General features: G+C 43.4%; 2 protein-coding genes across 8 annotated transcripts in view; one reads left to right on the top strand and one right to left on the bottom strand.

Moving 5' to 3' along the window:
* Positions 1-17,534, bottom strand: part of LOC143287494 (malonyl-[acyl-carrier protein] O-methyltransferase-like) — a 102,339-nt gene extending 84,805 nt beyond the window's left edge. Inside the window, exon 1 of one of the 2 annotated variants that reach the window (XM_076595521.1) lies at positions 17,475-17,534. The gene's annotated coding sequence lies outside the window, so the exon portion shown is untranslated. Of the gene's footprint in view, positions 1-16,976; positions 17,263-17,474 lie in introns of those variants that run through there. The other variant, XM_076595518.1, reaches the window with a different exon arrangement.
* LOC143287493 (EF-hand calcium-binding domain-containing protein 4B-like) overlaps positions 1-25,244 on the top strand; it is a 109,167-nt gene that overhangs the window by 47,803 nt on the left and 36,120 nt on the right. For all 6 annotated transcript variants that reach the window (XM_076595513.1, XM_076595514.1, XM_076595512.1 and 3 more), the window contains exons 2-7: positions 2,024-2,348; positions 17,552-17,738; positions 19,069-19,215; positions 22,668-22,758; positions 24,331-24,426; positions 25,141-25,212. In XM_076595513.1, coding sequence (XP_076451628.1) covers positions 2,147-2,348; positions 17,552-17,738; positions 19,069-19,215; positions 22,668-22,758; positions 24,331-24,426; positions 25,141-25,212 — 795 coding nt within the window. In that variant the 5' untranslated portion in view covers positions 2,024-2,146. The remainder of the gene's footprint in view (positions 1-2,023; positions 2,349-17,551; positions 17,739-19,068; positions 19,216-22,667; positions 22,759-24,330; positions 24,427-25,140; positions 25,213-25,244) is intronic.

Genomic DNA, 25,244 nt, shown 5'->3' with positions numbered 1-25,244 from the left:
TGGACTTGTGATCCAGTGTTCACCAGTAATCAGGTGAGGCGTTGGACTTGTGATCCAGTGTTCACCAGTGATCAGGGTCCAGTGCCCTGTTTCGACATGGTGTTGTTTCCCATGGGAAATTTACCAGCCAGGGGCCGTATTCAAGAGAACATCGTGCCTGAGGGTTAATGTGTACCTCAGGTAATCTGCCTGAGGCAAGGCAAACTGCCCGAGGGTAAGCAATATCCAGTATTCATGAACACAAGAATCTACTCCGTGTCTACAAACCCGAAGGCAATTTACCCTTACTACCTGCCAAGGGTGACTGCCCATGGAGAAGAGGTTAATATGGCGGATTCTTTTGCAGCATTTTTTTAAAGGGATAACAGGCATGTGCTTTACGGATAGGACGTGTTTTGCGAACACTCTCGACAATGTTCCGAGCTGTGGTGCGATGAGAAGTGAAACTGAGAGCATGCGCAGACCGGAATCGTTGGGATTTTTTTTTTTTAAAGACGATGGGTTAGCTGTCTGAGCGAACAGCGTGTGTCTTGAATTCGAACCATGTCAAAGATAACTTGCCTGAAGGCAAAATGAATTTTGTCTTGAATACGGTCCCAGGTGTGAATGAGTACCTGAGTTCAATTGGGGAAGGTGAAAATAGTGGTAGGAGTTTGACCCAGCACTGTCTTGCTGTGCTGACCCCCCCCCCCCCCCCCCCACCCCCCCAACTCCCCACCTGCAGACACAGTGGATATGATATCACTGCATTAAAGGAGGAAGGTGGCAGAATGGTTAAGATGCGTATCTGCCAATACAGAGAGTCCGTGAGGGTGTGGGTTTGATTCGCACTCTCGCCCTTTCTCCCAGGTTTGACTGGAAAATCAAACTGAGCGTCTTATCATTCAGGGGGAGACGATGGACCTCCTCTCTGAACACTTAATTATCACACCTGATTATTGTTCAATCGTCCCAACCTCCTCCTTCTTTTACTCCTTCTCCTCATCTTCCGCCTCCACCTACTCCATCAGCTCTTTGTAGACTTAGCTCTGGTCTAATCTTCCAAACATCTTCCTCCTCCATCTTCTTCTCCTCCCCTCCCCCTCCTCTTTGTACACTTAACTCTGGTCTAATCTTCCAAACATCTTCCTCCTCCATCTTCTTCTCCTCCCCTCCCCCTCCTCTTTGTACACTTAACTCTGGTCTAATCTTCCAAACATCTTCCTCCTCCATCTTCTTCTCCTCCCCTCCCCCTCCTCTTTGTACACTTAACTCTGGTCTAATCTTCCAAACATCTTCCTCCTCCATCTTCTTCTCCTCCCCTCCCCCTCCTCTTTGTACACTTAACTCTGGTCTAATCTTCCAAACATCTTCCTCCTCCATCTTCTTCTCCACCTCCTCCTTCTTCTACTGCTCCTCTTTGTACACTTTGGTCTCATTTAGTTTTTTAAACGTCTTCTTCGTCCTCCTCCTTCTCCTCCTGCTCTCTTCACACTTAAGTCACGTTTAATCTTTCAAAACTTTTTCCTCCTTCTCCTCCTATACCACCTCCTCCTTCTTCACCTCCTCTCTGTACACTTAAGTCTCCTATGATCTTTCAAACCTCTTCCTCCTCCTCCTCCTCTCTGTACACTTGTCCCGTATAATCATCAAAACCTCTTCCTTCTTCTCCTCCTCCTCCGCCTCCTCCACCTCCTCCTCCTCCTCTCTTCACACTTAAGTGACGTATAATCTTTCACACCTCTTCCTTCTTCTCCTTCTCCTCCTCCTCTCTGTACACTTAAGTCTCGTATAATCATCAAAACCTCTTCCTTCTCCTCCTCTTCCTTCTCCATCTCCTTCTCTTTGTACACTTAATTTTCGTTTAATCTCTCAAACTTCTTCTTCTCCCCCACCCCCCTTCCCCTCGTCCTCCTCCTCCTCCTATCTGTACACTTAATTCTCGTATAATCTTTCAAACTTCTTCCTCCTCCTCCTCTTCTTGGCTGACTCATTAAATCTTTCAACCCGTCAAAACTGAAACTTTCAAAAATCTCTCCAACAGGAGCAGCCCCAAAACTCCACCCACGAGCAACCGGAGCCGGAAGAAGAAGACGACAACCACCATCACCAAGACCACCACGACCCTCCAGACCTGTACGGTGAGGACGGACCCTCGCAGTCCACCATGGAGCAGATGATGCTGGACAAGGCCACGGAGCTCTTCCGCCTGTGCGACACAGAGCAGAAGGGCTTCATCACCAAGCGGGACATGCAGAGGATGCGGTCCGAGCTGCCCATCGAGCCTGACCAGCTGGAGATCGTCTTCGATTCTCTGGACGAGGACAAGAACGGGTACCTCACGTTGGAAGAATTCACAGAAGGTTTCGGTGAGTGTCGTGTGTGTGTGTGTGTGTGTGTGTGTGTGTGTGTGTGTGTGTGTTTGGGGTATGAGGGTGGAGGGGGGCATTGTGGGTGGGTGGGATGGGTTTGTGAATGGTTGTGGATGTTTGAGCGTGGGTGTGAGGACGAGAACGGGTACCTCACGTTGGAAGGGTTCACGAAAAATTTTGATGAGTGTCGTGTATGTGTGTGTGTGTGTAAGGGGGGGGGGGGTGCGTGGGGGAGGGGGGCATGAGGGAGAAGGGTGGGGGGGCTGGTTGGGATGGGTTTGTGAATGGTTGTGGGTGTTTGAGTGTGGGTGTGAGGACAAGAACAGATACCTCACGTTGGAAGAGTTCACGGAAGGTTTCAGTGAGTGTCTTGTGCGTGGGTGTGGGTTGGGGCTTGGGGGTGGGTCTTGGAATACTTGTAGGCGTTTAGGTGTTTGTGTGTGGGTGTGTTTGTGTTTGTGTGTGGGTATATGTGTGGATGAATGTGTGGCGGTGGTTGATTTGTTGGTGTGTGGTGGTGGTGAAGGGGATAGGGTTGGGTGTGTGTGTGTGTGGGGTGGGGGGTGGGGGTGGGGGTTGGGGATGGAGTGATAGGAAAGGGGTAGGGTGGGTGGGTTGGTGGGTGGGTTTGGTTTGGTGATGGTGGATTTGTTGGAGTGTGTTGGGGGCTGGGTGGGGGTGGGGAAAGGAGTAAGATGTTGGGGTGAGGAGTGGAGGGTCAGGACATTTCTAGTGTGGGAACCATCCAAACCTCTCTGTCTCTGTCTCTTTCTCTCCGGCAGGATGAAAACATGCCTAATTTGTTCTTTATCTCTAAAAAAAATCAATTTATTGATTTACTCTCTCTCTCTCTCTCCCTCTCCCTTTATCTCTAAAAAAATCAATTTATTGATTTACTCTCTCTCTCTCTCTCCCTCTCCCTTTGTTCTTCTTTTTTTCTTTGTTTCATTCTTTGTCTCTCTATTTGTTTGTATTTCATGTTTGTTATATTTTCCCTTTTTATGACGGCAGGATGAAAACAAGCCTCATGCGTTCTTCTCTGAAAAAAAAAAAGATTGATTTATTCATTCTCTCTCTCTTGGAAAACTCTCCTGTATAGTTCCACCAAAAGAGGACCGAAAGGTGGCAAAGCAAGGTGAGACAACCCTCAATGTCTCGATGTTGTTATCATTACCCAGAATTCAGCGTAACGTGCACCTGGCAATGATTATTGTTGTCAACGCATGCTCGTTTCCGTTTTTGTGCTTCGTATATGCATGCTGTGTGCTTACACCGACATGATCATGGGTTAAGAAATGTGATGAGCATTCACTGTGACAGTGAAAACAAAAATAAACGTAGTGTTATGTCAGATCTGTATTATTATTATTATTATTATTTGTATTTGTATTTCTTTTTATCACAACAGATTTCTCTGTGTGAAATTCGGGCTGCTCTCCCCAGGGAGAGCGCGTTGCTACACTACAGCGCCATCCATTTTTTTGTATTTTTTCCTGCATGCAGTTTTATTTGTTTTTCCTATCGAAGTGGATTTTTTCTACAGAATTTTGCCAGGAACAACCCTTTTGTTGCCGTGGGTTCTTTTACATGCGCTAAGTGCATGCTGCACACGGGACCTCGGTTTTTCGTCTCATCCGAATGACTATTCACATGGTGACTCTGCATACAAAAATAAAGTGTCCCTTCTCCTTCTTCAACCTTAATTCTGTGAGGAGTCATTGCCCAGGGCGCCGCACAGAAGAACTGTTCACAGATTCCTCCAGGTCTGTCGGCTGTGTGTCGAAAGCCTGGGTTTCTGTTGATGGTTTTCCTGTCCAGTCTGAAATGTTGACATTCCATAGTTCTTTTCCTGTCCTCCCCACCGTCTCTCTCCCCTCCTTCCCCCCACCAGCTCCTTGAAAGATTATCTGAGCAAGGCCATTGGATATTGTTTTCGTGGCCATACCCACGCTCCCTTACCAGCTCCTCGAAAGATTATCTGAGCAAGGCCATTGAATCTTATTTTCGTGGCCATATCAACGCTGTCTTGATATCAGCAGATCTTTAATTGATTCAGCGTGCAGCCTCCCTCACCAGTTCCTCGAAAGATTATCTGAGCAAGGCCATTGAATCTTATTTTCGTGGCCATATCAACGCTGTCTTGATATCAGCAGATCTTTAATTGGTTCAGCGCGCAGCCTCCCTCACCAGCTCCTCGAAAGGTTATCTGAGCAAGGCCATTGGATATTGTTTTAGTTGCCATACCAACGCTGTCTTCTTTTCTTAAAATGATGTCAGCAGATCTTTATAATTATGGTCCAGTGCGCTGCCTCCCTCTACAGTTCCTCGAAAGATTATCTGAGCAAGGCCATTGGATCTTGTTTTAGTTGCCATAACAACGCTATCATCTTTTCTTAAGTGATGTCAGCAGATCTTTGTAATTATGGTCCAGCGTACTGCTTCATGGTTTGGTGCGTTTGTTCTTTTGTGAAGTGTATCTGACATCTAGTATCTTGCCATGACACCTCATCTCCATGTGTTACGCCGATATGTGTGTTGTCATGGTGGTTATGTGTGTCCTCTTGTGGTAAGCTTTATACTTGAACAGTTTCAATATAAAACGTGTGATTATTACAGCTGAATCTAATAAATGAAATTATATCCTGTATAAAAAATGAGAAATGTAGTTTGGTATTCTTCCTTACACACACACACGCGCGCGCGCGCGCGCACACACACACGCACACACACACACACACACACATAAACACACACACACACACACAGAGGGAGAGACCTAAGTTGTAATAAAAATTTTAAAAAAAATCTGCACTTCATATTCAGTTGCGTCAGTCAAACGAAGATGTTACCATTCTTTGAAATCAGAGCAGAATAAAGAAAAGTTTGAATATGCTGACATCACATATAACTTCCATATTCATATGAAGACATGTTTTGCTTCCGTGCGATGCCTTGGTTCTGTAGATACAATATATTTGTTCTATACTTAGAATTATAGAGTCCACACTTGTCACTGGTCATTTGTAACTTAGCGTACACATGTCATTTTGACATTTTTCAGTGTCATTTCTCAGTGTTGTGTTTGAAAAAATGTTACGTATGTAATCAGTTCAAGTGTTAGATTTGGAGACAGTAATGCATGTGTCTCAAATTTAGTGTTGTATTTTGAGATATTGCGCATGTGCGGCAAAACCCAGTGTTGGGTTTGGGGGTATTGTGCATGCGTGTCAGTCTCAGTGTTGGGTTTGAGAGATATTGTGCATAATTATGTGGCAGTCTCAGTGTTGGGTTTGAAGATATTGTAGATAATTATGTGGCAGTCTCGGTGTTGGGTTTGGAGATATTGTAGATAATTATGTGGCAATCTCAGTGTTGGGTTTGAAGATATTGTAGATAATTATGTGGCAATGTTTGTGTTGGGTTTGGAGATATTGTACATAATTATGTGGCAATCTCAGTGTTGGGTTTGGAGATATTGTAGATAATTATGTGGCAGTCTTAGTGTTGGGTTTGGAGAAATTGTAGATATTTATGTGACAATCTCAGTGTTGGGTTTGGAGATATTGTGCATGCGTCATCTCTGTGCGTGCCATATCGGATCTGTTTCAACCACCCACCTTGACAGGTTTTATCTCGTGTATCTCTTCCACTCCTTCTTCTTCGGCGTTCCTGGGATGCAACCCGCACGTTCATTCCTATGAACAAGCGGGCTTTTATGTGCATGACCGCATTTTCCCTACCATTGGGCAGCCACACTCCGTATTCGGGAGTGCGCATATGTTCTTTTTTTTTCTTTTTCTTTTTGTTTTTTGTCCATATACCACCGAACGCTGATATGGGTCACGGGATCTTTAACGGTTGCCGCTTTTAACCTTCCGCGTGCGTATCGCATACGACACGAAGGGAGTAGGACTTCACATCTGTTGACCTGGGAGAACAGAAAAAAATATCTCCACCTGGCGCCATGACCGATCGAGTTTCGAACTCAGGACCCTCAGATCAGACTCAAAGTCCAGCGCTTTAACCAGCTGGTTGTTGCGCCCGTCAGAATGCATGCATTTGACAGTGCATGCTTCGTGCCGGTTACGCTACAGCCTATCACGGGTGCTTGTGGTTGTTCGTATCGCAATAGAGCTTCTTGTCGATGTATGTGTGCCACCTGCTTCATACACTTCAGCTCCATATGGTGTCGGCTTTGGCGACTAGTGAAGAGGCGGGTTGCATTGCAGACGTGAGAATCAACTCTCTCTCTTTCCCTCCCTCTCTCTCTCTCCATATCTCTCTCCCTCTCTCTCTCTGTGTGTGTGTGTGTGTGTGTGTGTGTGTGTGTGTGTGTGTGTGTGTGTGACCTATCCCTGCGCTATGATTTAAAAAAAAAATTTTTATAATTTTTTACGAATGATAGCAAAGGGTTTTCAACAATGTCTGTTTGGCTCACTGACATCGGGATATATAGGCTACACTTTCTTTTGTTATCTATCATCTATCTGTCATACTACACGTACAAGTGGAGAGAGACAGAGAGACAGACAGACAGACAGGCATGCATGCAGGCAAGCAGGGATACAGAGACAGAGAGAGACAGACAGAGAGAGACATACACACACACACACACACACACACACACACACACACACACACACAGGGAGCACTGCTAAACGAAGCAAAAATCATGCATAATTATTTGTATTCTGTGGCGCAGAAAGGGTTTGGTAAGATGTTGAAGACATACACACATACAAACATGCTTACACTGTGCATGTATACATCCATCCATCCATCCATCCAGACAGACAGACAGACAGACGGGGATGTCCGTCTCCTGTTCACACTGAGTTGTTGGGTACCGTGCTGTGCTTGTCATCAAACACTTCTGTATCAGCGTCAGATATCTGGATGTGTCTTTTGTATCATGGTGACAGTTGTGACTCGACAGACAGGCAGAAACAGGCCGTTTAGCGGTCTCCACTGCTTGAATTAAAACTCCCCACATTCAGCCTTTAGGAGCATTCTTCTTCTTCTTCTTCTGATGATGATGATGATGACGACGACGACGACGACGACGACGACGATAATTAAGGAAGAAAGAAAGAAAGGAAGGAAGGAAGGAAGGAATTAGAAGAAGATGATGATCATGATAATGAGAAAAATTATTTACGGTTGTGTTGCCATTGTTTATTGTTATCGTTGCATGGTTGCTCAGTCAGTGACATAATTATCAAAAACGAGTGGCGTACAATAACTGCTTCTAGTAAGTTTGCTCGCCAGTGAAGAGCTGTCACCTCACTGAGATAAGACAGCACTTAAGATCGGGTGGTAAGTCACCATTCTCTATTTTTGGACTTCTTCTTCTTGGCAATATATTGCCTTTGATCAGCACAGTCCAATTTTAGCGTCCCAAATTATTGCACCTGTTGGTTACGTTTTCATGATTGGTGGGACGAAAAACGAGAAAAAAAAAACAAAAAAAAACAAAAACAAAAAAAACACCAACAAAATGGTGGCACGTTAATTAAGTTACTGAATCTGCATCAAAACTGAGTAAAATAACGTACAGAGAAAAAGTCGAAACCCACTGGAAATGAGTTACAACAACTACTAATGATAGCATCGTTTCATACATGCACAAAAGTTGCCGGTTAAATAGATTCCTGAATCTAGGATGCTAAAATATGACTTTATAAAATAGGTTCCTGAATCTAGGATGCTAAAATATGACTTTACAAAATAGGTTCCTGGGTTTAGGATGCTAAAATATGACTTTATAAAATAGGTTCCTGAATCTAGGATGCTAAAATATGACTTTACAAAATAGGTTCCTGGGTTTAGGATGCTAAAATATGACTTTATAAAATAGGTTCCTGAATCTAGGATGCTAAAATATGACTTTACAAGATAGGGTCCTGGATTTAGGATACTAAAATATGACATTACAAAATAGGTTCCTGTGTTTCGGATGCTAAAATAGGATTTTACAGAGTAGGTTCCTGGATTTAGGATGCAAAAATAGGACTTTACAAGGTAGGTTCCAGAATTTAGGATGCTAAAATATGACTTTACAAAATAGGTTCCTGAATCTAGCATGCTAAAATATGACTTTACAAAATAGGTTTCTGGATTCAGGATGCAAAAATGGGAGTTTACAAAGTAAGTCCTGAATTTAGGATGCTAAAATAGGACACGACAGTTCCGTCTAAGACATGTAGTTCAGAATCCCGCACTTCATGATGTCGGAGGGTGAGAAATCAAAACGAGCGCAATCTCACTGTCTGACCAGTACTTTAAACTGTGCTCCCTGTGTCTGCAAGTGTCCGTCTGGAAGCATGCTTTGAGAGAGAATAGCGCAGCTGCCACCTCCCACGAACCATATAGTGTTATTTACATAGCACCAGAGTCAGCCCCCCTCCCTCCCCCATACCTCCCCTATGTATATATATATATATATATATATATATATATATGTATATGTGTGTGTGTGTGTGTGTGTGTGTGTGTGTGTATTTTGAGAGACAGGTGTGTGTGTGTGTGTGTGTGTGTGTGTGTGATGCTTTTAGATAAGGGACCCTTGTTATAGTTGTTATAGTTATGATATCAACAACAGAAATATGATAAAGTAAACGATATATATATATATATATATATATATATATATATATATATATATATACACACACACCCACATAATATGTAACACAAGTAAATGAGGGATCAAAAGCTCAAAATTAATTCGGCACAAGGCAGCCCATTTAGTTTTGGCGCGAAGCGGAGGGGAGAGGGATGAACAGCGAGCGAGCGCGAAACGTTGGAAAGGTGATAGCCTGGACAGACAGGCAGGCAGTATATGGGGCAGCGCTTTGCCGCACCACTAACTTCGCGCTGTTCTCTGCGGAGCGTATGTTACACGGGCAGTGTGTACAGCTGTGAACAGCTTCGCTGCTGCTGATAAACTGTCAGAAACAGGGTTATGTGCTTTAAAAAAATAATACTCTATGTCAGAATGCAACAAGAAGGGCGCTATGGGTGTGAATGGATGTGTAATTCTCTGACAAATTTAACGATACCAAACATGAGTAGGTTTAATTTCCTACAGGCAGTGTACAAGCGGTACAAAGCTTAGCGAGCACACGAACATTCTGTTTGAACTGAGGAACACACACGAAACGTAGTTCAAATTCAACTCCGTGTTGTGTGTGTATATCACTTTAGTTTGAGATAAAACTTATATCATGATATACATGCATGTCTCCACAATACAACTGGAAGGAAAATATAGCCGATACTGTTATCTAGAGGTGGCAGACCGCCCCGGAATTAGTGTCAGTATTTAACGGTCAGCTCCACTGAGAACTGCTGCCAGCCACGTTAAGTTTCACACTTCTCTCAACATCACGGGAAGAGAGACAGACAGACAGACAGATATGCAGGGACAGACATACTGAGAAACAGAGGAACGTGTACGGAGAGAGAAAGGGGAGAGGCACAGAGAGAGAGGGAGAGAGAGAGACGCACAGAGAGAGAGAGAGAGAGACGCACACAGAGAGGGGGAGAGAGATTTTCGCCGACTAGATGTTTTGCATGTCAGTATGTGTGCCTTTGCTTGCGACATGCATTTGGTCATTCTAAAAGATACACCTTGACGATACCATGCTTTTAGTAAACAATCACAATGTAACGTACTGACATGCATTTGTAAGTTCTAAATAATAAAATACATTCCTACCTGAACTTATAAATCCGTATGAATCCTTGTTTGTAGTTGGTAATCCACTCAGTTGAAGTGTAACACTGACTAAACTCAAACATTTTTTCTTTTCTTTTTTTTCTCTCCATACAATGTGTGTGTGCGGGAGGGAGGGATTCAGAGTGGAGAAAAGAACAGGGCTGAAAATTTCTTTATTCTTTACTTTTTGATTTGTGCCGTGATTCGCCTGCTTGGGGTACGACTTGCTGAAGCATGGGGGAGACAATAGTCATGTGCTCTTGCATGATGACACGCAGTTTGTCATCTTGTGACTGCATCCCTAATACTTTCTTTTTGAGTGAATTGATGACTGCATGTGTTGCCTCCCCCCCTTGTTCCCCGTGTAGTGCCAGGCCAAAACCGTGAGAATGAATGAATGGAATGCAGTGATTTTCTAGGATGTGTTGCTTGGGAATGATGCGTGTTTGTGGGAATTGTTGGCGGAAGAAAGACATGTACTGTTTGATGTCACTATCCAGTGTGTCAACGTCACTGTCTGTCAAGGGTCTTTGATGTGAGATGTTTATGTGAATGCGTGAGAACAGCGTGTTTAGTGTTTTAAACTTCTGGGAAATGTTCCTAGCTCTGAGGTTTATGTCCGCGTCTTGAGTCAGTTCACCTGTTTTCTTGACTACACTGTCACTGATGTGTTCTATTGTTTCTGGCTTGAGATATTTGTGACAGTGGTTTCCAATGAATGATGCTCCGTGGTATGCCTGTCTGTGTATTTTATGCTGTTGAAGTACAGCATCTAAGTGTTGTGTGAGAGGGCCAGCCAGGTGTGGAAGGTCAAGCTGTGTCTTGAGATATTCAATGTCTGCATCTTTTTCTTCTACCATATCTGCTAGCTCACGTTGCTGTTTTTGGAAATCACTGAGTGGTGTACTGTCTCCTTCAGGCTCGTTAAATACAATCCTAGTTTCTAGCAATCTCTTTTCTTCTTCAGCACTTTGGATCTGACTCAGCTTGTCTACAAACTCAGAAAAGGCTGAGTCGCTGTCTATCTGTTTTCCCTGGCTGGCTATTGACTCTCCTATCTTTTTGTCAAGAGAATGACACTCCCCCTCCAGCAGGTCATGGTGTTTTTTGACCACTCCCAGAAGAATGTGCAGGTATGGGGGAGCCACTTGGCTAAGTTCTATGTCAACAATAGGCTCCCTGACTACATTGTTGTGCAGGCTGGCGATTTTCTGCTTGGAGTGTTTGTATTTGTTGTAGTCTGTCTTGATGCCCTGTAATGTGCGCTGTGTGATGTTGCCTTCATTGCAGTGAGGTGGATTTTGCGTTTGCGATTTGGATGCTGTGCAGTATAAACATGGGTGTGTCCCCTGAGCACCTGACAGTCCATACAGTTTGAGGAGAAAGTCATAGTCCCCAAACAAGGTCACTTTGACTCTCTTGTTTCGCCATGTCATTGACTGCAGAGCAGCTAGCTGTTCTTTGTAGGGTTCTAAGATTCTTCTCAAATTGTCTGGACTGTCCTTGCAGTCTACAATGGCCAGGAGACACGTGTTGTGTTTTGAGTTGGGGTTGGTGAGATTTGCAATTTGAAGCATGAGTTTGAATGTCCCCCCTCCATGGTCCCCTCCAATTTTTACCCATACCTCATCCTGTGGTATTCTATCATCATGCCATGTCAACTTGTTTTCTCTGTCGTACTGCTCTAATAAGTTTTCTACCATCTTTGGAATGTCTTTGATTTTTCCTACTGTTGTTTCCTCCTCTGTTTGTCTCCCCTCTTTATCAACAAAGATGAGTTTTGTCTTTTGTATTTCTACCTCCCCAAACATTGCTTCTTTCTGCACCTCCCTCTCCTTCCTTTCCCCTTCATCTTCCACACCAATACTGGCATAAAACCTCTTTTGTATCCTGTGTTGTGCCCAGCTTAACCCCATGGCGGCTCTCAGTGCAGACCCTTGTTTTTTGGTCACATTCACTGGGCCACATCCAGCAGCTTGCAGTATCTGTTGTCTGTGGCTCTGAGCTGATCTTTTGATTTCTGACCCCTGCTGTTTTACTATGGCTTCTCTACTGTTCCCTGAGATGTGCTTTCTAATTTTTTGCATAATTTGAGACCGTTTTTTCTTCAGAGGAGATGATGCTATGGCAGATGATTTGCGGGGTTGTGTGACTTTTTTCAACACTATTGGCTGACCTCCAGTTTTGCATCTGACTGTTGATTTGTCTCCTGACTTAAACATTTTCCTACGTGTTAGTTGTGTGTATAACTTTTCTTCTTCTTCAGTGAGAGATTTATTGAGATCCTCATCCTCTGAGTCAACATACACCGTCTTGCGTTTCAATAGTGCGATGGGTGATATAGCTGCGTCAGTGACAGGTGTTTTGGGTGTGATTGGAGATGTGTTTGTGCACAGCATTCTTGTTTTTTTGACTGGTGTTGATGTGGACTGACAAAATGACGTTGACACACTGTCATCGGTATCTAAGCAGAGGTCAGACGGATCAAAACTGTCATCCGTGCATTTTTTTACTGGTGCTGATCGTCTTTTTTTCGGACGACCAGACTGACTTTTTGAGTGATGAAAAGAGCATGTTTTGCACTGATCCAAAGATAGATCTGGATCGAAAGTTGTCCAGATTTCGGACATTCTGTCAATGTCAAGTGCAACATTTTCATTTGCAGTTTTGAACTGAGAATTTCCAAGAGTATGTTTCATTTTTATCAGTTTTTTGTAGCACTTGATACAAATGCATGTGGGATGTTTGCCCTCTTCATCATTCGAAACATCTAGGCTGAAAAAACGAAACAGTTCAGAAGAATACTTGGCACAAAGTCTTGCATTCAACCCCTTATCTTTAACTCTTCTGAGAACCCGCTCACCACACACACGACACATATAATCCAAACATCTCAAGTGTTCACTGAAGGTGTGTTGTCCAGTCAGCAAAGCTGCCGCTACCGCACCAGATTCCATTTTTGTCGGCACTCACACACACACACTTAGGTCAAACAACTGGATGTAACACAAAAACGCGGACAGTGTCTGGTAAATCACACGACACACTTAAAGTTCACATTCACTGGAATCATGCACACAAAAATGACAGCAAACAAAAGTTACTGTGCACGAATATGATGAAATGAAAATCACTTAAACAATACACCTTTCTCTGCTGGAAACATAGGCACAAAGAGCGCGGCGCGCGCTCCCCTTTTTTCCCCCCCTCCCATCCCAGTGGAATCTAGGTCAGCAGCAGTGCTCCTGACCGCTCACTGAACTCTGGAACTAAATAGCTCTGCTGGAAGTGAAGTGGCACAGCCGTGCGTGCACTCTATGTGTGTCTGTATCCATTCTCTCCCTGTTCCCCTCTTACTCATATGCACCGACATGCATGAAAGTGTCTGTGTGTGTGTGTGTGTGTGTGTGTGTGTGTGCTTGCGTGCGTGCGTGCGTGCGTGTGTATGTGTGTCTGTGTGAGTGTGTGTCTGTGTGTGCGTGTGTGTACCCGAAAGTGCATGCGTGTGTGCATGGGATCACAACTTTGTTCTGTGGCTGAGAAAACACATTCTGTAACGAGGGTGCCACAACAGTCAGCTGTTCTGTCAAGAGAGTCCTGAGCTGCTGTTGTTTGCTCCTCAGTCCCCACACTTTCCTCAACAAATTGTTGACAGTGGCATGTGTCTCCTCGCCTCCCTGTTCCCCATCTTCTGATCCAGGGAGTACAGTGCTGTTCCAACAGATATTGCTTTGGAATCACTGCAACGTTGGGGAAGATTTTTTATCTGTAAAATACCATATAGCTTTGGATTGATATCTCTATATCTTCAACCTCGTCTTCACAGATGGCTCCTTGGTGTGATATGCGCTGATGCACATCTGAAAAAAAAAAAAAAAAAAAGAGTTCTGGTGAGCGAATTTACCGCAGATAACTGGCCTTTTCCTGAATGTCCTTGTGTTTGGTGACCTCAACAGTCTTGTCAATGACACTCTGACAGATACTTCTGTACACGTGTTCCTTCAAATATTTGTTGCAGTGGTTTTCGATCAATGCCTTTGTGTGGTAAGCTTGGGGGTAGGTCCTGTTTTTCTGCAGAGATTTGCAGCAACTGGCCCACTTCGAACTGGCAATGAAGTCATTTTTGTTTTTGTTTCTTTGATAACTTCTTTTTGTTTCTCAATCTTTTTCTGAAGCTGTTTGCTGTTCTCGCGTTTTGCTTGGCAGTTGAGATTTTTCAGATAACTCTGCTGCACCCTGAGCTTCTTGATGTCCATGACATGTTTCTAAACTGGTGCAGAGAAGCTGTCAAATTGGGTACCGTCTCTATCACTGGCATCTGACTTTGCTTGCTGTTCATCCAAATTATGACATTGTTCTACCAACAGGTCGTGATATTTCTTGACAATGCCCAGCAAGATATGAAGGTAGGGTGGTGTCACCTGCTCCAGGTCTATGTCTAATGCTGGTTTTCTGACCACATTGTTTTACAACTGTGCATTTTTCTTGTTTTTTTCATGCACGGCGATACTTCCTGTAATCACTCTTGATTTGAGCGACTGACTGCTCCGTTTCAGTGGCATTACTCCCACGCCGCTCATTTAGATTTCCCCATACACGGCCACACCCCGGTTCGTCCGTCACAGTTTCAGCGTCGGCAGTCCGCAGGGAACCATCGATGTTAGGTCGCCAGGAGGCCAAACACCAGAGGAGATCCTGCACTGCTGCTGAGTCACTTCGGTGGTGTTCAGTGGTGCCTGTTCTGATTTAACATACTTAGGACACCACCTACTAAGCCCCTTACTAACGACAATAATGGCTTAGTCGCAGAGCCAGACTGAGTGAGCGTCCCTTCCAGAGTGGAGACCGCCACCACGTCCCTCAAACATGAATCTGCCGACAATGAAGACTTTGACAGGACTCACCCTCAGCACAGAAGTGGAGGGGTATCGAAACTGAGGTCACCATGAGAGCAGGGCATGAAAGGCCACAGACTTTGAGACTGTTTTGTTCATGTTGATGATGATGGAGGAGGAGGATGACGATGACAATGACGATATTGCTATGGAGGTCGACGTGGATGGATTCCCTGTGTACCTGACAAGCCATACAGTTTGGTCAAGAACTCATAATCCCCGAAGACAAAAACGCGTGTTTGTTTGCCTCTCCACTGCATGGTCTCAAGTTCACTGATTTGGTCTTTGTATGGACCTAGTAGCCTTCTCAGGTTCTCTGGAGTGTCTTTGCATTCAGCAATATTGAAGACGCTAGTACTGAACTTTGAACTGGCATTGACTAGGTTTGCTACTTGGAGCATCAGTTTGAATGACCCGCCACCATGATCACCGCCAATCTTAATCCAAATTTCGTCCTCTGGAATGCTACCATCATGCCATGACAGTCGACCTTGACTGCCATAATCATCCAGCAGTTTTGTGACGTAATCTGGGACATTCTTGATTCCTGCACAAAGTGTTGGAACCAGCTCCATCTCCTTTGCGTCCCTATTCCAGATTTCTAGAGTTCTCATCTGGCTTTCTACTCCTGCGTGCTGTGCTTTCAGTTGTGCTGTTTTTTCTTTCTTTTCGCTGGCGTAATGACCCCAAGCTTTCTGTAGAGACAGCTCAGTGTTCTGTATTTTGTCAAACTGATGCCTAGTATTGAACGCGCTGCTGCACCTTCTTCTGCTGTTACAAACACTGGGCCACATTGGGCCTCACTAAGGACCAGTTGTTTCCGTGCCTTACATGCTGTCTTCAGTTCTGTGCCCTGTTGCTTGGCTGCATCTTGTTCCGTGTCTCCAGATACATTCAGCCGGATTTTGTTCATAACTTTTGCTCTCTTCTTTCTCAGTGGTGTTGGGGCCTGTGATGATCTTTTCCGGGGTTTCGTTATTTTTTGGAAGATGAGTGGTTGTCCACCAGTTTGGCACTTGATGGTCATTCTATCTCTGGACTTTGACAGCTTAATGTAGGCACATTTTGTGAAATACCTTTCCTCTGGTTTCGTCAATGGTGCCTTCAGACGACTCAAAGGCCTCAGAATGTGATTTTTGAATGGAGACAGTGCTTTATCTACACCAGAGTGAACTCTCCTAAGTTTAGGTGCAACTTTTTAATTTTTAACTGGCGTTGAAGTGGAATCCAAGGTGACAGAAAGGGAAACGTCTTGAACAGGCTGGTGGTCTGGTTGGGGGCTTGGTCTTAAACTGAAACTTTTTTTTTCTCTGGTCGTCTGCCTTTGCTCTGCTGTTGAAAATGTGAATAAGCTGCACAGTGGCTGGCTGGGACACTGGGGTCAAAGTGACACCACAAATATGACATTGTTTCAATATCTGCTGACGTGCGGGCTATTGTTGTGGATACGTTTTCACGTTTTGGTAGAAACTGTGGCTTTGCGGAACAAGAAGCACAGATCGAGTTTGAGTGCACTCCCTCCATATCTTCCAACACATTCAAGCTGAAAAACGTGTTGATTTCTGAAGCAACACTGGCACATGTTTTCTGTTGTTTGCTCCTATCTTTTTCTGATCTCTTGGACCTTCTCCCACACAGTCTGCATTGGGAATTTAAACGCTCTGAATGTTCAGATAGTGAATGATCACTTTGATCCATCTTCAAGTTGATGGAATCAACCCCCCCCCCCCCCCCTCCCCCCAAATAAAACTAACACGAACAAAACCGGCGGATGATATCGACAAACAAGTATTTGTTTTTGAAACAACTACTACTTTCCACAAATAAGAATGAAAGACAGTTACTTCAACAACTGTGACTTACACCACTTTATTATTATTATTATTATTATTGTTGTTGTTGTTGTTGTTAAATACTAATACGGTCTCAGATTAAAACCAAAGATGAGATATTATGTCCCCGGCCACGGCCACCCCTCCCTTTCCCCAGCATGTCAATATCAACACTCACCAGTGCACCGCAGTTGAGAAAACTCGCGCACGGGATCTTCACTGGCTGCCTCAGTGAACCCTCGCACACATCAGTTACACACACTTGAAATAACAAGTAAAATCTTTACTCACAGACCTGTAGTTCGTACCAAATTTTTCCAGCTTACACAAGACACAAATGCATTAATTTTAAGCAACACTACTCAGAAATATCTAGACTCTGCAAACTGAATGTCAAAAATTACATCAGTTTTAACACCACTAAACACAGCATTCCCGCACGATACATACACACCAGCATAGTGCGAATGCGTGGGAAAGAAGCGGCGGGAAGGCAGAATGAGGCCGTAAGTGATAAAACGTCTGGCACAAGACAGCTTTAGTTGTGCCAGAGAACAGCAGAACTTAGTCATCAGATTTGGAGGAGGGTAAACTGCCGTGAGGACAAAATATGTTCCCGTATTTAGGATGCTAAAGTAGGATTTTACAGTTAAAACTGATACCACTCAGGTCTTACTTCACCAATGTTCAGCAGTCACAGAGTCAATGACTGAACGGCTGACTGATTCCTCGTCATCTCGATCCTTTCCACAGGCAGTTTCCTGGGTCTGAAGCCTCGCGGGAACGGGAACGGCAAGTCACGTGACGAGCGGTGCGATGGGGAGGACGGGGTGGAGGAGAGGGGTGACGTGTTCGAGGGGGCGGGGGGAGAGCAGGCCGACGCCAACAGAGTGTTCGAGGACATGATGATGCACAACGACTGCAGAGGGGTCTTCATGGAGTGAGTGGATTCTCTGTCTGTCTGTCTCTGTCTCTGTGTCTGTCTGTCTGTCTGTCTGTTGTCTGTCTGTCTGTCTGTCTGTCTGTCTGTCTGTCTGTCTCTCTCTCTCTCTCTCTCTCTCTCTCTCTGTGGCAGACAGTATGAAGAATCAAGTAAAACTGATGTACCTGATTATGTACAGACGGCTCCTTAATGCTAATGGATAAATGGATTCACTAATTATTACATAAGCAAAATGAATTATCACTATATATGATGTTTGCTTTTTTACTTTTTCTTTTCCCATGCCTTTTTCTTGCATACAGTTGTTGCGGTGTGTGTTTCGTTGTATTTGTTCATTTAGTTTTTGTAATCCCCCCTTGTCAAAATGGCTGAAAGTGTTTTTGACAATATATCATCATGTTATCATATCTCTCTCTGCGTGTGCCGTGCGTGCGTGCGTGCGTGCGTGTGTGTGAGTGTGTGTGTGTGTGTGTGTGCGCGCGCACACACACTCGTGTGCCAACGTGTCCATCTGTTATCTCTTTCGTGTCTTTGGCGACACTGCCTTGTGGCACATAATAAAGACACCACCAGAGACCTCCACTGCTGCTGGTCTCGTGCTGTCTTGGCTAGATAGTCGGAGAGAAAACAAAAGGTCGTTATTTGACTGTAGTGTCTGGGCTTAACTCCATAACGTCAAAAGGGTCTGTTGGGGCCGGGTAGTTCCACGTATCCCTTGTGTCTGATGACTGATTTTGACAGTCTCGCTGGCAATGAATGGCGATAACAATATAATGGCCACCTTCATTTTGACAGTACGGGTTGTGTCAAAGAACAGGACCATACCATTGATCTAATTATTAATGATAATGATAATGATGACGGCGACAGTGTAGTAACGACAACGACTGACCGTGATGGTGACACCGATGATGATGATGCCGATGACAATGCTGACGACGGCGTTGACGATGATGATGCTATTTCGACGACGACGACGATAACAACGAGTGTTACTGATGTTGATGATATTGAAGAAGATGACGACGGCAATGATGACTGATGATAACGATGATTACGATACTTATGGTGACGGCAGTGACGATGAAGACGATCGTGCTGCTGCTGCTGCTGCTGCTGATGATGATTATTATGATGATGATGACGAGGACGAGGATGACAATGATGATGAGATGACGATGATGACGATACCGACGATGACGACAATGACGATAAAGACGATGCTGCTGCTGCTGCTGATGATGATGATGATGATGATGCTGACTGACGAGGACAACGAGAACGATGATGACAACACTGAGGATGATGACGAGGTGTGTCGGTGCAGTGAGGACGTGGTGAAGGCCATGTGGATGAAGCTGCACTCGGAGGAGCCTGACCTGGTGTCCACTTTCGAGGAGTTCCTGGGCAGGACGGCCTCCGAGATCAAAAAGTCCCGGGGGGAATTCCACACCCTGGAGGGCATTTTGAAGAGGTGGGTCCCCGTCCTGGGTCGCCTTGGTTATCAGTTTTTTCGTTTGTATGTTTTTTATTGTTTTGTTTTTTTTGTTGTGTGTGTGTGTGTGTGTGTGTGCGCGCGCGCGCGTGTGTGTGGGGGGAGGGGCGTCAGTACATGTGTGCGTGTATGTATATGCCAGTGTGTGTGTGTGTGTGTGTGTGTGTGTGTGTGTGTGTTGTGTCGGTGTGTGTGTGTGCGTGCGTGCGTGCGTGTGTGTGTGTGTGTGTGTGTGTGTGTAAAAAATACATGCATGCTCAGTCGTGTAAGTCGGTGAAGCTTGCGGCGATTTAGTTTATCAGGTGGGGGATGGAGGTGGGGGGTGGGGTGGTGTGTGTGTGTGTGTGTGTGTGTGTGTGTGTGTGTGTGTGCTGTGTGTGTCTGTGTGCGTGCGCACGCACTAGTGTGTGTGTGTGTGTGTGTGTGTGTGTGTGACGGTGTGTGTCTGTGTGTGTCACTGAGTGTGTGTGTGCCTGTGTATGTGTATGTGTGTGTGTGTGCATGCGGAAATACTGATATGGTAGCGCTACAGTATGTCCGTGTGCGCGGCGTACTTGCTGAAGGCTGCCTGTAATAATCTACAGCGGGTGCACAGCAAATCACACGCAAAACAGCCATTTCAGTCGCGGGAGAGAAGCCTTATTGCGATTCAGTTGAGTAGGCCTACTGATCAAAAAGCATCTAGGAATATACTCGCCTCGTATATAACTGGAAACGCATGCATGAACCTGTATCCTGTATCCGACCGGCCTAACACTTATAAACTTTTTTTTTTTTTTTTTTTTTTTTCTGTATCGAATTGACAGCAAGCCGCCTCCCTCGCTGTTACGCCGGTGTGGGCCATGATTATTCATACACAGGAATATTACTTTAACTCTCTCCATACGAACGGCGAAAGAGACGACGTTAACAGCGTTTCACCCCAATTACCACCATCAAAATATTGCAAGTGGAAGGCTCTTATACTGAAGAGGTGAATGTTGACAAATAATACCACTATTCTGACGACGGAAGCTAAAGGTTGGGTCATTCAGACACCCACTGGACTTCCGATGGGTCTGTGTAGAGGAGAAGAGAGGACTGGCCGTACTGAGTGAGTTAAAAACTGATTTAAAGAGAGAGAGAGAGAGAGAGAGAGAGAGAGAGAGAGAGAGAGAGAGAGAAAGAAAAAAGATAAACAAGATAAAATGAAATGGGCTTCGTGTTCTGGGCTTACCATCCCCCTGCCCCCCCTCACCCTCCTCCCGATCCCCCAAACACACACCCTCTCTCAGTCCCTTCCCTCCCACCCACACGCACTATGCAGTGGTTTCACTGAGCTTTGTGCTGAGCGTAAAGATTTATGGCGCCGACAGCTTATCATAGTATTTAGTCGTGGTCAGGTTTCAGTCTAGTTTTCTCCGTCCTGGACAACACGCTGCCATACGCGTACACATACAGACATAGACCACACACACACACACACACACACACACACGCACGGAGTACGTTTTATCTTCTTGTTTCGTCCCCTCCCACCTCCGTCCCTCATCACCCCTCCCCACCCTCTCTTTTTCCCTCCCTCGTCTGAACTACCGGAAATGTTCGCGGTTTTTCATACTGATTAATATTTAAAAATATATTTTTTGCTGTATATAAGTAGTAAACAAAACAGACAAAACAGAACATATCACATTTCATTGGGAATGGTGGAAACAATCTGGTTTTGTTGTTTTTTTTGTTTTTGACTCCGCAACAAATTTACTTTCTTTTGATTTTATCGTGTTTTCATATTTCCTTTGGCGGCTCAGATCGAGGCCGAAGGTGGGTAATTTTCGCTATTCATGATTTTCATTTCCATTAGTTTTCACTCTGATACATTAAAGTTTTACCCATATAATATTTGCAATGGAATATCGAGAAATACTGGACTTGAGATTCAATTTCGTTTTGTGTCTTCGAAATAAGAGCATACAAAACCCTCACAGGGCCTCACGTGAAAGTTTGCAGACGACACTTGACAGGAGGAAATCAGAGGGGACACAAAGTTTCGTGTCATTTCGCTGTGTTATTTTTGTTCCATTTTCACTCAGCGACGTGTAGATCCTGTAGATATGTATGTGTACACCTACCATCCGCCCAACTGCTGATTTAAATTGTGCACGGAAGTTCTTTTTGTTGTCCCACAGAATATTGTGTCGTTGATGTTCATACTTCTTGAGGTTGGCTTGAAACTTTAATAAGTTTATTTTATAAGATGTTCGCGTTGTTTGAAACGATTTGGATTCAGATGTTAGTGTTACCCAGTCTTCCAGGGACACTTGCTGTTTTTTGTACGTATTCATTTCTTGTATTAACTTGAATGTGTTGAGACCCGATATGTGGGAACATCATTACATCATACATGTGTACGTTGTGTCAACATGAATGCAGAACCTGGGGTTAGGTTGGGTTACTCGACGAAGCCCAGGAACAATATTCGACGCCAAGCGTAATCGGAATGTTGGCTTCGGGCTTTAGATTTGACATGTTCGCACGAGGTGGCACACCCATATGACATAAAAAAAAAGAAAGAAAAGAAAAGAAGAGTAAAATATATTGTTTTAAATTAAAAATCTGGTTTTGCATTTCATTTTTTCTCACCAATTTAAGGGTGCGTTACCGAAACACAACGTATATTCCAATGATAGTCAAGCGTCTTGCGCAAATGTACGACTTTGTACCCATGATTGATAGTCTGCACTGATTAACTGTGCAGCTGATGGATAGTATATGATGTATACATACACACATACAAATATACGTACATACATGCATGCATACATACATACATACATGCACATGAACATAAATATTTCTCCTGAAGTCCACACACAAATGCAATGATAATATATAGGTATACACTTGTGTGAAGTACCATTTTTTATGTATAGCTACACGTACAGCATATTGACATATTTACTGCACTCATAGCACATAAAACATTAATTTTGATATCCATTAATTCAGTCTGTCTGTTTATCTGCCTTTATATGAGATAAATAAAGCGCATTTTGATGTAAATCACACTAACATTAACATTAAAGTTAATCAGAATAAAAATCCAAATATGTTTTGAAGAGGTCCATAGAATATATGCATAATGATTATTAAAAAGAAGAATGTGTTGAATCAACAATTAAATTCCTTGTACATTTACACTTGGATAGGCATCAGATATTTTCTCAGTGAGTCACTCACACACCCATATACTTATTTATTGGTTTATTGGTCTAAAACAACACAATTTGTTACACTAATTTCAGGTATAATTTGTTTTGGGGGGTGGGGGGTTCTCCCATGATGTTGACATTGGTATGATATTGACACTGACATTATTTTGAAATAAATGCATGGTGGTTTTTTTAATTTATTTATTTATTTTCATGATTATAATTTATGTTTGCTTCCAGCAAAACACTAGAGCATGAAGATGAGGTGAAGAAATTGTACGAAGAAATGGAATACCAGATGAAACGAGAGCAAGACCGCATTCTGACAGAGGTAATCAATGAATTAAAATCATTTAGCCTTATCAGCAGTCACTCATTAGCAGGAAACTTGTCCACTATTTCAGAATGTAAATTTCCCTTCCATCCAAGTTTGTGTTTGTCACATCACTCTGCTTTTGTATATATATATATATATATCAACAACATGTTCACAAAACAACCATGTATGAAAAACAGTTCAGAGCTTAGTTGAAATCAATACGTAGACTGCATATGTTTCTCATGTATATACTTAGAATTAGTATACATATACTATCATACACACAATACAACACTAGTCTTTATTTGCTTGTATGAAACACTATATATACATATAATTACTATAACCATAATGAAATTATATATACCTCAAGAAATTTATAGTTTCCCTGCTGGAGACAACTGCTGTTATGTAAAGCTCAAGTATCGACCACTTAAAATCTGTATAATTATAACAAACTTCAAGTACAGATCACTTGAGTTTTTTTTATGCAGGAGAGTCAGCTGTAAGCCTGAAATGATATCATCTTACATATTTGTCAGCAATGATAGTAAAACAGGTAGTGGTGAACACCTGTTAACAGTCTGCTCTTATGGTCAAGTTAATCATGGTCTGTGGTCTGTGGAGGAAGGTGGCAGAATGGTTAAGACGCTCAGCTGCCAATACACAGAGTCCGTGAGGGTGTGGGTTCGAATCCCGCTCTCGCCCTTTCTCCGAAGTTTGACTGGAAAATCAAACTGAGCGTCTAGTCTTTCGGATGAGACGATAAACCGAGGTCCCGTGTGCAGCACGCACTTGGCGCACTGAAAAAGAACCCATGGCAACGAGAGTGTTGTCCTCTGGCGAAATAACGTAAAATGAAATCCCCTTTCATAGGTACACAAATATGTAAGCATGCACTCAAGGCCTGACTAAGCGCGTTGGGTTATGCTGCTGGTCAGGCATCTGCTCAACAGATGTGGTGTAGCGTGTATGGATTTGTCCGAACGCAGTGACGCCTCCTTGAGAAAGTGAAACTGAAACTGAAACTGTGGTCTTCTTCTATGTGGTGTGGTTAAGGCATTGACTTTGAAAAAAAACCCAAAAAAAACCTTAAAGGATGAATGATCCAGAAACATCAGTCATAGTTCAATGGTGTGTTCAGTGACAGCGGGAGAAAATCACAATCTACTGACTTCCCAAAGCAGCCCCAGAAGGGTGATGTAAGGAACAGAAAAAAAAAAAAGGCAACAAAATATACAGTGAAAAAAGTAATAATTGCTACTGGTGAAATACCTGATGAATGCCCCTTATGCTTGGGGATTGAAAAAGGATGAAAGGGAGGTTACAAATGTGTGTTTTAAAAGCATGACAGGTCAGTTCAGCTGTTGCAACTGAGGCATTGTCAGCAGATCTGAAAAGCATACACGAGTGTGTGTGTGTGTGTGTGTGTGTTTGGTGTTGGTTTAATTAATGAATTTCTTACATTAAGTACACACTCGTAGTCATCAGTTTAATGGGAGTATAGTAGTTGACTGTGATGCTGAAAATAACAAAAGACTGACACTAAAGCCAGTTGTGTGGTGAAAAACTGTCTTTTTGCAGGAAAAAGCCAAAGAAAAACAACTGCGAGAGGAGATGGAGGCAGCGCTGAAAGAAAAGGAACGTCAGTTGATTGAAATGCAGAATAGACATCAAGAGGTCAGCCGTTTTATCCCTCTCTCTACTTTTTTTTTCAGTTTGACACATTTTACTTTAGTTCCCCCAATGTACTCATGAATACCTTCAAGTATTTGGTCTTCTGCACAAAGCAGCTGAACACTGAACTGATGGCACATGCCCTGGCAGCTGTTTTTGCTCGTTTTAGAATATATTTTATTCAACACACAAGCTATGTTTCTGGATTTTTTTTTTTTTTCAATTTAGAATGTACCTTTTTTTTTAATATCAGTTTTTCACCAAAAATGAAAACAAAACCAAAAAACCCACCAGAAAGGACCATAGACAAAGCATTCCAAGTGACTTTGGCAAATGCAACACTGTTTCATGCCTGCTTTTAGTTTTACAGTAACACATATGGACCAAGCAGTGTATTTGCGAGGGCACACCACACACGTGCACATGATCAATACTTTATTTTCTTCTTTGTTTTTTTCTTCCATTTAGTTAAAAAAAAAAACAACCCAAAAAACTTTTATTCACAAATATGACTTTTGTTTGTAGGATCTTTGGGTCTTTGTTCAGGACACAGAAGTTCTGACTGCTGCTTGTATTTTATGAAACAAATATATCCATCTTTATTTGTGTACCAGGACAGGTTACAAATCTCTTGTTTCTTCAGGAAATCTGGTATGATGCATACACCATTTGACGTCATTTCTTTTTCATCTTTTTTGCTATATTTTGTGAGTGCAGATGGAAGACAGACTAGCCAAGCTGAATCTTATGGAGGCCAACACAAAGCAAGAGAATCAACGGTTGATGCAGGTGTGTTTCGTTTGTACATTTCCAAATGGTTA

This window comes from Babylonia areolata, chromosome 11 (assembly GCF_041734735.1).
Source record: "Babylonia areolata isolate BAREFJ2019XMU chromosome 11, ASM4173473v1, whole genome shotgun sequence".
NCBI lineage: Eukaryota > Metazoa > Mollusca > Gastropoda > Neogastropoda > Buccinidae > Babylonia > Babylonia areolata.
The sequence above is the reverse complement of the archived record's forward strand: the minus strand, read 5'-3'. Positions and strand labels throughout refer to the sequence as shown.